Source organism: Protopterus annectens, chromosome 10.part0, assembly GCF_019279795.1.
Source record: "Protopterus annectens isolate FY-2018-M chromosome 10.part0, PAN1.0, whole genome shotgun sequence".
In the NCBI taxonomy this organism is placed as follows: domain Eukaryota; kingdom Metazoa; phylum Chordata; order Ceratodontiformes; family Protopteridae; genus Protopterus; species Protopterus annectens.
The window spans coordinates 704,216,778-704,231,123 of NC_056744.1; the positions used below are offsets into that span (position 1 = coordinate 704,216,778).

Sequence of the window (14,346 nt, forward strand, 5' to 3'; positions counted from 1 at the left end):
GACTGGCACCACCAATACTGGTACCCAATCCTAAGGAACTTGTCTCAATACCCAGCTTGGACCTTACCTCAAAGACCTCAACTACTGTCCCAGCAAAGCAATCAGATCCTGCACAATCAATTCCAGACACTGAACCTTGCAGCATGGATGATCATGTAGGCATACAAACAACACCTCTCAGTAAAGCTGTGATGGATGTCATTTTGGAAGCCAGAAGGCCTAGTATTAGAAAATCTTATGCTGATAAATGGAAGAGATTCTGTGCTTGGAATCAAGCACAAGGATCTGATGCAGCAGAACCAAATATTCCTCAGATATTACAATACTTGACTGAGATGCTTGACAAAGGCCTATCTTTCTCATCAATTAAAATCCATGCCTCTGCCATTTTGGCTCATTACAATACATAGCCACCAATCTTTTCTCATCCTTTACTAAAGCAGTATATTAGAGGAGCCAAAACTTTAAGGCCTCCTAGAAGATCACCAGTACCCGCATGGGACCTCAATTATGTGTTGAAAAGCTCACCCTGCCTCCATTTGAACCAGCTGCTACTGCTGATATAAAGTTCTTGTCATTGAAAATAGCTCTGCTACTAGCAATTACTTCAGCAATAAGAGTCTCAGAGCTGCAGGCACTCATGGCTATGGAGCCTTTTATCATATTTTACCCAGACAGAGTGTCTCTGAGGACAAATCCTTCATTTATGCCTAAGGTGGTTTCCAGTGTGGCTCTTAACCAAACTATTCATCTGCCAACCTTTTATCCAAATCTGCAGAACAAGGGGAAGAGAATTCTGCATTCCTTGGTTGTACACAGACAGCTAAGATTCTACTTGAGCAGGACTAAAGCTCTAAGAAAAACTGAGCAATTACTAGTGTTATATGCTGCAGGATCAGAAGGAAAGGCTATTTCAAATCAGACTATTTCAAAGTGGATAAGCCACTGCATTCATTTCTGCTACTTAAACCATGGCAAACCTGTGCCCAAGGGCATTAGGTCTCATTCCACCAGAGCTGCAGCTACTTCAGCAGCCTTTCTCCGAGAAGTACCAACCAAAGACATTCTAGAGGCTGCTACTTGGAGTTCTGTTCACACCTTTACAAAGCATTATCATTTGCCTCTCTACTCTAAGTCCAGGGCAGGCTTTGCCACTGCAGTTCTGCAGGGCCTTATAGCCGCACCTAATGCTGTTTAGCTCCAGCCTCCCATCCATAGCTTTGGGATTCTACCCAAATGTAATGACTGCAACAGTGAAACACGAAGAACATAGTACAGTTGTGTACACTTACCATAAATGTAGATGTTTGAGTGTATAACTGTTGCAGTCCAGGTTACCCACTCGCCATCCCTCTTTCATTCTGGTGTTTTTCTTTCCTTCTCTATCTTCTACAGCCTATGTGGTGTATTTGCTTGTAGATGAAGGTAAAGTTTGTATTGATGCATGTATATATAGTTTTTATATATATATTTTAGCTACCTTTTTAGGGGCACCTGACATCTGTGGCAAAAAAAACTAAAAATGGTGTCGGCTGCTTGTTTTATACCCCTGACGACCTGACGTCATGGAAGAGGAGACAGCAACCGACGCAGGACCCAAGACTTTGGAATTCAGGCCGACTGAGGGCAACCTGCCAGCAGATTACCCAAATGTAATGACTGCAACAGTGAATACACTCAAACATCTCCATTTATGGTAAGTGTACACAACTGTACATTTTGCCTCCCCTCCAGAAGATTTTTCTTTTGGGGATACTCTGAATACTCTTAGGGAGCATTTTAAATGGGAAAGTCAGGACTACCCTCAGTCTAAGAAACAGATTAGGGAATTCTTGGATTTGCCACAGCATAAGCCTTTGGCTATCCCTCCGGTTTTGAAAGTTGATGATGTTTTCATGGAGAATTCTTTGACTCCTAATTCTGTTCCTCCTCCCAGAAAGCCTGACTGGTATTATAGAGTTCCTGATTCTCATCAGTTCCTTTTCAAGAATCCTACTGCAAATCCAGAGATTATTTCTCATGGCCCTAATGGTGTTAAAGCCACAGTTGCTAAAAATCCTGTTCCTTCTGACATGGAATCTAGGGCCGGGCCTTGGATAGATGGGGTAAAAAGGTTAATACTTCCACCATGGCTATTAGGTTTGTTAATTGTCTTTTTCATATGCTTAAGTATCAGTAGCATACTTTGGAGGCTATTAAGGCTAAAATTGCTGGTGTTTCTTCACTGATGGAGAGTTAGGAGATGCAAGATTTATTGAATTCTGCCACTCTTGTCACTAAACATTCTCTACATTGTGGTTTCGACACTTTGGAGGCTTCCTGCAGGGCAGCAACCACTGGTTCTGTCATTAGAAGACATGCTTGGCTCAGGGAACAGCCCCTTTCTGAACCTGCCAAATCTAAATTACTGAATGTGCCTTTGCACAAGGACAATCATTTTGGTAGCAAAGCAGAAGAGGTGTTGAAAAGGTTGGAGGATAAGGCCAAATCTGTGCTAACTGTTAAGGACTTTCTGCAAGTTCAGACTCTTTGTTTTAGCAGACATTACCCTTTTAAGAATTGGACTTTTCTTGACCCTAGTAAACAGAGTCACACTAAGCTTAGGGGTTACAGGTCTTCTAGGGGACCGACTTCCACCCCTCAAAATGCTAAGCACTGGCAGGCTTCCTCTTCAAAATCGGGGAGTTCTAAGCAAACTTCCCAAAGCAAGCATTCCCAATGACTCCGGCCTTCCCTGCCTGCCTCTGTGGGCCCAGGGTTTCCTTGGGGGGGGGTAGCCATTTTTGCAGATGTTTGGTTCACCATTACAGACGACAAATGGTGCTCAAAATAGTATCCCAAGGCTACAAGTTCTCCTTGAACACCTTCCCTGTCCACCAAGGGTACCCAGATATCCCCCCAAATCAAAGGACAGAAGCAGAAAAACAAGTTTCTTCTTTGCTAAACCTGGGAGCAATAGAGCCAGTTCCTGCACTGCAGATAGGCCAGGGTTTCTACTCGTTTTCCTGGTTCCCAAAAAAGGGGGCACCTGGTGCCCTATTCTGGATTTGTCCATTCTAAACACTTTTGTGGTGTTTCCCAAATTTCAAATGTTCACTCTTCAGCAGTTGCTGCCAATGCTGGCCAAGAATTCCTGGCTGGTGACTTTGGATCTCAAAGAAGCTTATCTGCACATCCCAATAAGGGAAAGCTGCAGGCAGTTCCTCCCTTCAGGGCGGAGAACAGGCACTTCCAATTCTCTGCACTGCCCTTTGGCTTATCTACTGCTCCCAGAGTTTTTACCAAATGCCTGGCTCCAGTCATTGCAGGCAAAGAAACATTCAAATTTACCCTTACTTGGACAATTGTCTTATTCAGGCAAACTCTCCAGAGCAACTTCTAAAGGATTTTGACTTAGTAAAGAATCTTCTTACCTCTTTGGGCTACACCATCAACAAAAAGTAGTCAAAACTGGTACCCACCAGGGAGATTGTATTCCTGGGAGCGAGCCTGAACACAGCCACCCAGATAGTATTCCTCCCTCAAGAGAAACAAATGGCTCTTTCAAATTACTTCAAAATTTTGGCAAGCTCTCTCTGCAAGCCCTGGGATTCATGGCTTCATGTATTCTAATGATTCCATATGCCAGACTGCAAAAATTTGGCAAGCATGACCCAGCTCTCTCTGCAAGGCAATTCCTGCAAGCCCTGGTTTTCATGGCTTCATGTATTCTGATGATTCCATATGCCAGACTGCATATGAGGAAAATACACTCAGGATTTAGACTTGATACTTCCTCTGATTCCCTGCCTGCAGACATAGTTCCTTTGGTGTGCGATGGCCTGTGCACAGAACAAAGGCCTGCCTTTCTCTCCACCTCCTGGCAGCCAGACTCTCACCACAGATGCCTCGAACTACGCTTGGGGAGCACATCTAGTGGGTAGATGCATTCAGGGGACTTTGAACTCTGAACAGGTTCAATTGCATGTAAATTTGAAGGAATTGATGGCAGTCTAGCAGGCCTTGATGGCTGTCAAACATCTTATCTCTCCTGTTACTCTTCTGGTCAGGACAGACAACACCACAATTATGTGGTACATCAACAAGCAGGGAGGGACACACTCTTACCCCCTGTGCAGACAAAGCATGATACTATGGTCCATAGCAGCTTCCATGGGCATTCATCTGATAGCTCAGTTTCTTCCAGGAAGGTTCAACACCTTGGCAGACCGGTTGAGCAGGCAAGTCCTGGATCCTCACGAGTGGCAACTAAACAAGACCATCTTCTATCACATCATTCAGCATTGGGGCACTCCTCAGGTGGATCTCTTCTCATCTCCAACCAACCACCTTCTTCCAACCTTTTGCACTAGGGATCATCACAACAAAGCTTGGAAAGTGGATGCTCTATCCTTCCCCTGGACACAGCTCTCGATCTATGCATTCCCTCCTTTGTCTCTTCTTCCCAGAGTGCTGTTAAAGATAAGGGATGAAAAACCAAGGGCCATCATCATAGCTCCAGACTGGCCCAGACAACATTGATATCCACTACTTCGCAGTCTCTCCCAGTCTCAGCCTTGGCATCTTCCCCTGATACCAGATCTTTTGGTCCAGGAGGGGGTAAAATTCTGCATCCTCATCTTCAGACTCTGTATTTGGCAGCTTGGCTCATAATTTAAACCTTTCCCAACAGGTGGTTGAGGTCCTTCATGAAGCCAGGAGGCCTAGCACTAGGAAATCTTACGCAGATAAGTGGAAAAGATTCTCTGTTTGGATGCAGACTAGAGGGGAAGACCCATCTCAACCTACTCTTCCTCTTATTCTTGACTATCTGGCCAGCTTGCTTAATGCTGGACTTTCCTTTTCTTCTATCAAAATCCATGCTTCAGCTGTTTCTGCTCATTGTTCCTTTGAGCATCCCATTTTCTCTCATCCCTTGATGAAACAGTCCCTTAGGGGAGCTAGCAATTTAAAGCCTCCCAGAAGGGCACCTACTCCTGCTTGCGATCTCAATTTTGTACTTGAGAAACTTACTCTGCCTCCTTTTGAACCAGCTGCCTCAGCAGACCTCAAGTTTCTCTCCTGGAAAACTGCCTTTCTCTTGGCTATTACTTCAGCTAGAAGAGTTTCTGAGCTGCAGACCTTAATGGCAGTAAGAGCCTTTTATCATCATCCATGTGGATCGGGTTTCTCTTCGAACTAATCCCTACTTTATGCCTAAGGAGGTTTCTAGCCTGACTCTTAACCAGTCAATCCACCTGACTCTTAACCAGTCAATCCACCTGCCTACCTTCTTTCCTAATCCTCAGAATAAAGGGGAAAGGTTACTGCATTCCCTGGATGTGCATAGACAGCTTAGGTTTTACCTGGACAGGACTAAATCTTTTCGAAAATCAGATCAGTTGTTGGTCAGTTTTGCTCCTTGAGCTCAGGGCAAAGCTATTTCTAAACGGACCATTTCTAAGTGGATTGCTCATTGTATTCACTTTTGTTACTTACAGCATGGCAAGGTTCCTCCTCAGAGTATTAGGACCCATTCTACTAGGGCAGCCTCTACCTCAGCAGCTTTTTTAAGAGGTGTACCTACTAGGGACATACTGGAAGCAGTTACATGGACTTCTGTCCACATTTTCACTAAACACTACAATTTACCCTTGTTTTCTAAGTCCAGGGCTGGTTTTGCCACTGCAGTATTGCAGGGCATCCTTACCAACCCTTAAACAGTGGATGTTCCTCCTCCCTTTTGTTTTTTTTTCCTGGACTTTGGGAATCAACCCATTTTGTAAGGACTGCAACAGTGAAACACGATGAACATAGTACAGTTGTGTACACTTACCATAAATGTAGATGTTTGAGTGCATTCACTGTTGCAGTCCTGGTTTCACCCCCTTGTGTTAGAATTGTTGCATGGGAGGATGTATTCAGCGAGGATGATGATATATTTGTTATTATTAATTGTAAGCTAGCCACAAGTACTTTTGAGGTATTTAGATTAAAGGGGTAGTTGTCCAATTGTTCTAGGTTGTGTGTCCTTATAGATAATTGCTATGCCACCACCTTGCTTGTTAATTCAGTGTAATCTATGAATATTGTAACCATGGGTTAGCTGTTCACAGTCTTTTTATATGTGTTTTTATCCAGGTTTCTGTTAGTATAAGTGTGTCTATGTTATATAGGCTGAGGGTGGCATGGAATTACTCTACTTTGTTTAGGATACCCCTTAGGTTAATGTTTAAGATTAGTAGGTCTGAGTTACTATGGGGTGCTTCATAAAGTTTTGTTGGTTAGGGTTCTTGTATGTAGAAATTGGTTGAGAGCTTGACTGTGGGCCAGGGTTAGGCTGTAGATCACCATCTTGAATGAGTAGAGAGAAATTGCAGGGGAATAGGTGACAGGTTTTGTGAGTAATTTTGAATATTTACGAAACAAGTTAGAAGTTGGCTGGGAGGGAGAATACCTGATTGAGAATAATTCTGTGAGGGAGTATGCTTTTTACTGTGCAGATGTTTAGTACTGGTGCCTTCTTTGGGATATATTTTACTGCCAGCAGCAATAGTACAATAACACCAGCAATAATATATTCAAAGCTAAGAAATTCATATGTGCATTGCTGCTGTCTTGCAGGACCATAACATCAGCAAAGAAAAATTCAGATGTTAACACTGATGTGATATGCATACTCTTACCATCCTAAAGGGCCTTAGCACCAACAAGCAGCAGATAAGATCTTGGACCCATTTGAATACAAGCACGCACACATACAGTAGGTCTGAAGAGATGTGAGTAAAGGAGGAGTTAAGACTTAATTTGGATCTAGAGAAGATGCCTTTGGAAATTAGCCACATAGAAGACTTTCCTAACTGCTGCAGATACATGATGGGAGAGATAAGGAATTAACAAGTCTGTCTAGATCTCTCACAACAGGATGTCTCACCTCTCTGATATGGGAAAAAGTTTTATTTACCAGAATTAGCTATAATAAGTTTTTCACATTGAATTTGAGACCTTTGTGCTCATACAAGTTGTTAACATAGTCTAACCCCTGTTGGAGCAGGTGTTAATCAATGGAAGATCAAGTAACTCCCAATTTACAGTCATCTGCAAACTTTGATAACCATAGGCCAGGAGTGTTAGACTGAAGATTTGAGGTGTAAATATGGTCCCAGCAATAGATATGGCCCCAGCACTGACCCGTTTTTCACTCTGAAGTGGCACCTTAAGCTGTCCACCACACAACATCTTTTTCTTCTCTTTCGGCTGTTCCCATTAGGGGTCACCACAGTTGATCATCTGTTTCCATTTCTTCCTGTCCTTTGCATCTTGCTCTGTCACACCAACCACCTGCATGTCCTCTCTCACCATATCCATAAACCTTATCTTAGGCCTTCCTCCTTTCCTGTTACCTGGCAGCTTCATCCTTAGCATCCTTTTCCCAATATACCCAGCATTCCTCCTCAGCACATGTCCAAAGTAACACAGTCTCGCCTCTCTGACTTTGTCTCCAAACTGTCCAACCTGAGCTGACCCTCTAATATACTGATTCCTAACCTTGTCCATCCTTGTCACATCCAGTGCAAATCTTAACATCTTTAACTCGGCCACTTCCAGCTCTGACTCCTGCCTTTTTGTCAATGCCACCGTCTCCAACCCATACAACATAGCTGGTCTTACTACCCTCTTGTAGACCTTCCCTTTCACTGTTACTGGTACCCGTCTGTCACAAATCACTCCTGACACTCTTCTCCACCCATTCCACCCTGCCTGCACTCTCTTCTTCACCTCTCTTCCACACTCGCCATTACTCTGAACTGTTGATCTCAAGTACTTAAACTCATCCACCTTCGCCAACTCTACTCCCTGCATCCTCACCATTCCTCTATCCTCCGTTTCATTCACACACACATATTCTGTCTTAGTCCTGCTGACCTTCATTCCTCTCCTCTCTAGAGCATATCTCCAACTCTCCAGGTCTCCTCAACCTGGTCCCTACTCTCACTACAGATCACAATGTCATCTGCAAACATCATAGTCCATGGGGCCTTCTGTCTGATCTTGTCTCTCAACCTGTTTATCACCATTGCAAATAAGAAAGGGCTCAGAGCTGATCCTCGCTGTAATCCCACCAGCACCTTAAATGCATCTGTCACTCCCCACTGCAGACCTCACCACTGTCACACTACCCACGCACATTTCCTGTAGCGCACTTACATACATCTTTGCCACTCCTGACATTCTCATACAATGGGACAACTCCCTAGGCACCCTATCATATACTTTCCCCAAGTCCACAAAGACACAGTGTAACTCCTGACCTCTATATTTCCCCATAAACACTCTCATAGCAAACATTGCATCTTTAGTGCTCTTTCCTGGCATGAAACCATACTGCTGATCACTAATCATCACCTCCCTTCTTAACCTAGCTTCCACTACTCTTTCCCATAACTTCAAGTTGTGACTGATCAGTTTTATCCCTCTGTAGTTACTACAGCTCTGCACATCACCCTTATTCATAAAAATAGGTAGCAAAACACTTTTACTTCACTCCTCAGGCATCCTCTGACTTTCCAAGATTTCACTAAACTGTCTAGTTAAAAACTCATTTAACTGCTATTTCTCCTAAGCACCTCCATGCTTCCAGTGGTATGTCATCTGGACCAACAGCCTTTCCATTTTTCATCCTCTTCATAGCTGTCCTTACTTCCTCCTTGTTAATCTGTTTCACTTCCTGATTCACTATCCCCATATCATCCAACCTTCTCTCTCTCTCATTCTCTTCATTCATCGGCCCCTCAAAGTACTCTTTCCATCTGCTCAACACACTCTCCTCGCTTGTGAGTATGTTTCCCTCACTATCCTTTATCACACTTACCTGCTGCACATCTTTCCCAGCTCGGTCCCTCTATGTAGCCAATCGGTACAGGTCCTTTTCTCCCTCTTTTGTGTCAAACCTTTCGTACAACTCTCCATATGCCTTATCCTTAGCCTTCGCCACCTTTCTCTTTCCCATGCTCCTCATCTCTTTATACTGCTGTCTACTTTCTTCATCTCTTTGAGAATCCCACTTTTTCTTCACCAGCCTCTTTCTCTGTATACTCTCCTGTACTTCCTTATTCCACCACCAGGTCTCCTTGTCTTCCTTTGTCCAGATGTCGCACCAAGCACCTTTCTAGCTTATCATCTCTGCTGTAGTTACCAAGCTATTCGGTAACTCTTCACTGCCCCCCACTGCCTGTTTTAACTCCTCCCTGAACTCCACCTCACAATCACCCTTTTTCATCTTCCACCATTTGATCCTTGGCACTGCTCTCGCACTTGTCCCTCTCTTCTTGATCATCAATGTCATCCTACAGTCCACCATTCTATGCTGCCTAACTACACTTTCCCCTGTCACCACTTTGCAATCTCCAATCTCCTTCAGACTGGCCCTCCTGCATAGGATGTAATCCACCTGTGTGCGTCTTCCTCCACTCTTTTATGTCACCGTATGTTCCTTCTTATTTTTAAAGTACGTATTCACCACAGCCATGTCCATCCTTTTCGCAAAATCCACTATCATCTGACCTTCTGCATTCCTCTCCTTAACACCATACCTTCCCATCACTTCCTCATCCCCTCTGTTCACTTCACCAATATGCCCATTGAAATCCACTCCAGTCACCAGTCTCTCACCCTTGGGTACACTCACCACCACTTCATCCAACTCGCTCCAAAATTTCTCTTTCTCATCCATTGCACACCCAACTTGCGGAGCGTATGCACTAACAACATTCATCATTACACCATCAATTTCCAGCTTCATAAACATCACTCTATCTGACGCTCTTTTTCACCTCCAAAACACTCTTGGCATACTCTTCCTTCAGGATAGCCCCTACCCCATTTCTCCTCCCATTCACACCATGATAGATCAATTTGAACCCGCCATCTATACACCTGACCTTACTCCCCGTCCATCTGGTTTCCTGCACACAGAATGTATCAGCCTTCCTTCTCTCCATCATATCAGCTAACTCTCTCCGTGTACCAGTCATACTGCCAACATTCAGTTCCTACCCCCACTACTATACTCCTAACCTTCCTATGCGCTTTCAGGCATGTCTTCCCCCTCATCTTCTCCTTCGGCCAACAGTAGCCCAATTTCCACCAGCACCCTGTTAGCTAACAGTACTGGTGGCGGTCATTGTTAACCTGGGCCTCGACCGATCTGGTATGGAAATCTGTATTGTCCGCATATGTTATTTGGCAGAGGTTTTACACCAGATGCCCTTCCTGACATAACCCTCCCCATTTATCCAGGCTTGGGACCGGCACGAAGAAATGCACTGGCTTGTGCATCCCCAGTGGCTGGTTGTCCACCACACAACATAAGGATTCAAATCTTGGTCACCTGGGTTATTTGCATTGAGGAAGGTTATCCTTCAGTACCAGAGAACTAACATCATAATGTGGAAAGTTGTCACATATCTTAGAACTCCTCCAACTGTTGAAGTAGGTTCAGTCTCTAAATAAAGGTCTTGCAAAAGTTACCACAAATGCAGTTAGTGACAGATAGTTCTACAAGCTTTAGGGTACTATATCCTCTGAAGCTGATGGCTTGAGTCAAAAATACATGCTGTAGTGTGTGGGTTTATAAGTCTTTCAGAATCATCATGTCCAAGTTCCTTACTGAATCTGCTCAGCAGTTCTAGAAGTAAACTGTATATCAAAAGTCAAGGAAGACTTGTATTCCCTGTGTAGAAAAATAACACAGGCTGTACTTCAGGGCACATATTATAAACATCCCAAACATTTTGGCAGATAGCAAGATAGATTCTGGTTCAAAAGACAAAAGTAGAACACTTGAAGTCCTTTTTGATGATTTTATTACTTTACCTTTAATTTCAGTCATGTAATTCATGTATCTAACTACCATTTCCTACAGTGTATACTCCGTCATTATTGCCTTTACTTCATAGCTTTGTATGTATAATGTATGTCTGTGTGTACTTTGTCAGTGTGAGCTATGTGCTTATTTTGTCTACTTAGATGATCATAATATTATCTGGCAGATGTAGATAGCATTTGATTAGAGTTTAGGCTGTTTATGTTGGGATTCAGGTCCCATGCGGTTTCTATTTTGCACTGACAAGAATTCACAGTGTGTGTGTGTCTGTGTGCGGGCACTCTTTTTGTCATTTCTCACTGGTTATACAACAGTGCAGTTAATCTAGCCCTGCTAACCACATAAAGACTTGCACTGGCTTTTTTCTGTGTCTGCGATGCTAGTCAGTTCAAAGGAAGTAGACTATGTGTTTACTTGTTTTGTTTTAAATAGGTAGATATAATTTTATTTTGAAATGGTTGTGACAAAATGAGGTATTGCCAGCTATGCCCAAAAGTAGGATAGTGTATGTGTAACGTATGCCAGCACAGCTAGCTGGAATTAAAGAATTGTATATTATTTGAATATCAAACTGATTTGTACAGAAGCTTGTGTTGAAAATGTATTTGTAAAGTTGCTTGTGTTAAAAAAAAAATGCATCAGCAGTGTGCCCTGCTGGACAGAAAAAGAAATATACATGAATTATTGTAATTGTTTAAATGTATATGTTTTAACAGAGGATACAAGAGGAGAAGAGGTTAATCTCAAACTTTGAAAATAGTGGGAAATTAAATTACCTGGCCTAGGCCATAAAGATTGTATTTTACAGTTCTCAATGCAACCAGAGACAAAATGTCTGCACTAGTAAGCTTCCTGAATTGTCATTGGGGTGAACGAATCACTACTCTGGAGTGCGGAGGTTTGAAATTTTTTATGACTTCCAGGAGCTGCAGCAGATCTTTATGAGGCTCTGCGTTTGTGTATTATTGACACATATGTGATAAATCCTGACAACTTCTAGCCAAGGTAGGAAGCATGGGAACCAGAAGTCAGATAACCAGATGTATGTGATGTCATTGTGCAGTCCATCACTAAAAATCATATTTAGTACTAGGTGAAACTAAAGTCTCAGAACACTCTGCTTTTGTAACCTGACAAAGAAAGACATTTCACCCACTTAATATTGCTTTGTTCAAGTAACCAGGGAATAATAATTCTTTAGATCAGTCAGGAAACTATAGTAAGATTAGTTAAGTATTGTTTTTCTGTAACTGTGAACCTGTCCACCTGTGATTGAAACTGTGGTGTTTATTGTAAATAGACATTTAGTATTTTCACGTTCTTTTATTATTTATTATTAAATATAGTTAAACTTTTTATTGTGGCTGGTCATTTAGAGAATATCTTAACCTTTGAGAGTACTTGTATCTATTTGGTGACACCGTGGCCTCTCCTGGAAGCCTTACTGCATTGGCCAAATACTGTCATTTGTATTAATATTAATTTTAGCCAGTGTAATTGGGTACCCTTGTAAGAGCCTTAAGAGTACCTGGCTTTGGGGTTTCTGTTGGCAGTGTAGCTACCTTATAGTCTGGGCAGAAGGGGGCATAACTAGTAAATTTGTGACAGCCTTTCCCAGATGTGTGTGTGTGTGTGTGTGTGTGTCAGCTGCTTGGAGCAGGGCCACGAAGCACTGGTTTCGCACAGAGAGCGGTAAAGAACTTGGCTTGGACACTCAGCTGAGGTCTCAGCTCTATAGCTGTGCCAGTTGAGAGTCTTATTCGGGACCTGCAGGGAAACCCAGGTCGCAGACTGAGTGTGATAACTGTGTGCTGCTGAGAGAAATTGTGTTTGATGCAGACAGCTGCATCTGGAAATACTAGTTGTATCCTTTTTTGTTCCAAATGAACATCCCTTTCCAGTGCCAGTGGTGAGGATTTGGGCTCTGTGATTACTGGCCCAGAGTAGGGACATCACAGTGGTACAGTTCTTTCTTTTTGTAATGACTGCTGTTGGCAGGGTTTTTTTGTTTTTGTTTTTTGGACTGAAAGTTGTTGCTTGGTGGTTTTACATTAAATGTATTTAAATATGTATACTTTTTTAAATGTAGAAACATGTATTGTACAATGTATTTTGTGTAGATAAATGTGAATATTTGTAAAACCACCAAGAATGATTGGCTTACCACTTGAGCAGAATGCCTTTCTGTTTTCAAATGTTTTTACCTGTTCACATAGGAAATGTCAGACATAAAGTGGTTCATAGAGAAGGTAAGGACAAAAAATATATATATATATATATATATATATATAAATTAATAGATTTGGCTGTTTTGCACTCATGAGCTACCAGTCCCTGGAAAAAAAAAAGACTCTGGCACTTCATGTACTCTAAAGTTTCCTGGACTCAGGTTTGCATGTGTACAAATCTAATCCTGCTTTATGACAGTTGAATTACAACAATAGTATTACAGTCATATTGTCCTTTAAGCTGTGATTGACTTTATGCAACCAGTGAGCCCTAAAAGACCAGTGTAACTGAAACATGACAGGTGCTCATAGACTTAGATGCACATAAATATTATGCTGGCCTGTCTGTCTGCAATGGCTTTTATAAATATTTCTTCAAAACTAAGTAAATGTAGTCTGATATCAACAGGTTAAGTAAAAGCTTGAGTTAATGTCTGGCAGTTTGTGGGAGTACAGAATTCCTTTAATTAAATGCCATTACTGCAGTGACATTTGTAAACCTAATACCATAGTAATTTTCTGTACATTTCTAATCTTGTAAGTGAGTATCGTATTTAGTTTGCTTTGTATTATATAATAAGCAAATATATGTCTGTCAGTAAAGTGACCTATCAGCATCTTTTATGACAGCATTTTCAGTGTCCATGGTATATACTTATTTTCTGTTTTTTTTTTCCTCTGTCATACAGGTAATAAAAACATTAGATCCTAAGTGCAACCCTGCTACTGCAGAATATCAAGCTCTCAAAAAGAAGCTTGGTGAAAAAGATGCACGAATTCAGACATTAGAGGTATGAAATTAACTAAGTGGTGCTAGCAAACATAACTCTTTGTTTTTACAATAGAGAATAATTTTCAGATTGTCTTGCATAGCAAAAACACCTGTTCTTAATATCATGCTTTTGTTTCTGTGGATTTAGATATACTGTTTCTTACCAGTTTGCTTGTGTGGTTTTTCCCCTCACAGAAAGAATGTGAGCAGGCCAAACTTCGAGAATATGAAGAAAACCTAATAGTGACGGCTTGGTATAACAAGGTATACATAATTTGGTCTTTGAGTAACATTAATTTAATTTTATATTGCAAGGTTTGTGCACATATGTCCTAAAGTTGCAGAGTTCACTATAAGGATGGGATGGTGTGCTTTTGTGCTAAAAGGCATATTTATAGTTCTTGTTAGCCACTTAGGGATAGGGTGTTTCAACACTGAATTCAGACACCATATTAATTGATGTTCCACATGTAATTCTCATT

General features: G+C 42.0%; 1 protein-coding gene across 1 annotated transcript in view; it reads left to right on the forward strand.

Moving 5' to 3' along the window:
• The window catches only part of LOC122814194 (protein Hook homolog 1-like), a 310,008-nt gene that overhangs the window by 238,861 nt on the left and 56,801 nt on the right, over window positions 1-14,346 (forward strand). Inside the window, exons 11-12 of the mRNA XM_044086800.1 lie at window positions 13,782-13,883; window positions 14,060-14,128. Of these exons, the coding sequence (XP_043942735.1) occupies window positions 13,782-13,883; window positions 14,060-14,128 (171 nt within the window). The remainder of the gene's footprint in view (window positions 1-13,781; window positions 13,884-14,059; window positions 14,129-14,346) is intronic.